The sequence below is a fragment of the Lucilia sericata genome, unplaced genomic scaffold (genome assembly GCF_015586225.1).
Source record: "Lucilia sericata isolate MDLA Ls3-8-SP2 unplaced genomic scaffold, ASM1558622v1 Contig000060F_arrow, whole genome shotgun sequence".
NCBI lineage: Eukaryota > Metazoa > Arthropoda > Insecta > Diptera > Calliphoridae > Lucilia > Lucilia sericata.
Window position 1 is genome coordinate 607,709 of NW_023994095.1, and position 1,713 is coordinate 609,421.

General features: G+C 39.5%; 1 protein-coding gene across 1 annotated transcript; it reads left to right on the forward strand.

The window, feature by feature from the left end:
* Positions 1–753: 753 nt before the first annotated feature.
* On the forward strand, positions 754–1,203 carry LOC119616154. Its single transcript, XM_037972418.1, has one exon. The coding sequence runs from the start codon at positions 754–756 to the stop codon at positions 1,201–1,203; it is 450 nt and encodes a 149-aa protein (XP_037828346.1).
* Positions 1,204–1,713: the final 510 nt, after the last annotated feature.

Sequence of the window (1,713 nt, forward strand, 5' to 3'; positions counted from 1 at the left end):
TGTACTGAGCTTAAAATGGTGAAACTTCGTTTAATTATTGTCGCTCAGAAGGCTTTTTATGCCGAAGAATATGGTTGTCTCTTGGAAAAGAAACCCTTACCATCAAAGAGTTCATTGATTCCATTAAATCCATTCCTCGATGAAAAGAAAGTGATGCGATTAAATGGTAGATTAGTCAAATCGCCTTCATTATCTTATCTGGAACAATACCCCATTATTCTACCTTACGGGTGTCGGTTAGCGAAACTTAACGCAGAATTAGTTCATCAGCTGACGATTCATGGCGGAAACGAGTTAATGCTAAGAATATACCGATGTGAATATTGGGTCCCTCGATTGCGAACTTTGATACGTACAGTAGTTCATCATTGCAAACGCTGCATAATTGATCGAAAACGTTCATGCAGTCAAATTATGGCGGCGCTCCCTCAGGAGCGTACAAATATCAATAAACCAGTTACAACCACTGGGGTTAATTTTGCAGGTCCGTTCGATGTAAAAACCTTTACGGGTAGATCGTGTCGAATAACAAAGGGTTATGTATGTGTTTTCGTTTGTTTTTCGACCAAAGCTATACATATGGAAGCAACTTCGGAGCTAACCACTGATGCTTTTTTAGCCGCCTTTGATCGGTTCATTTCACGAAGAGTTTGTCCTCAAACAATATTTTCGGATAACGGAACAAACTTCGTAGGGGCCTCGAATGAGATTTTTAAAAATTTTAAAACTTTTCTGAAGGAATGTCAAGTTAGAATGTGTTCTTCGATTGGTCATGAGAATTTGACATGGAAGTTTATTCCAGCCGGCACACCTCATATGGGAGGCCTATGGGAAGCTGGTGTCAAGAGTTTCAAACTCCATTTTAGGAAAGAAGTTAAAGATTGTAAATTCACCTTCGAAGAACTATCGACAATTTTGGCTAGGATCGAAGCTTGTCTAAATTCTCGACCCTTGTGTCCCATGCCGGACAATCCAAGCGAACCTATTGCGCTCACACCGGGCCATTTTTTAATAGGTTCTGCAATACTGGCATCGCCAGAACCGACAATTTATGAAAGTTCGATTAGTATTGTAAATCGATATCGGAAATTGAAAGCACTTATTCATCAATTTTGCAAAAGATGGAAAGAGGAATATTTAGTTACTTTGCACAAAAGATATAAATGGCAACATCCTCAAAGAGATGTACATAAGTCTAAATGATTTAGTGGTTTTGAGAAATGAGCAATTACCTGCTACTGCATGGAAGATAGGTAGAGTAGTGAAAGTTTACAATGGTTCTGATGGTCACGTTCGCGTCGTCGACGTTCGGACGTCGAACGGAACTCTTAATAGACCAATAACCAAACTTGTTGTTTTACCAAATTAATAAGTACCATTTTATATCAATTTCTACCTACTAACTTTTCTTTTTCCTAGAATAATGGACTCTGTTAGACAACTCAACGATTTGTTGGAAGATGAACTTTTTTATGAAGACCCAAAGGATATTTCCAACTCATCGTTTCTAAATGTTGATGCACTAAAGGAAGCAGTGCTAAATTGGAGCGCTCCTAAACCTTCGGAGTCCAATATTTCAACGGTAACCGTACCGCCAGTCGTGGATGAAGTAGCAACCATGGAGATTGCTGAAGTGCCATCCATAGTTCCACCGCCCACTATAACAACCAATAAAGAAGTGGAAGCTTCGGGCTCGAATCCGGTCATTCATCA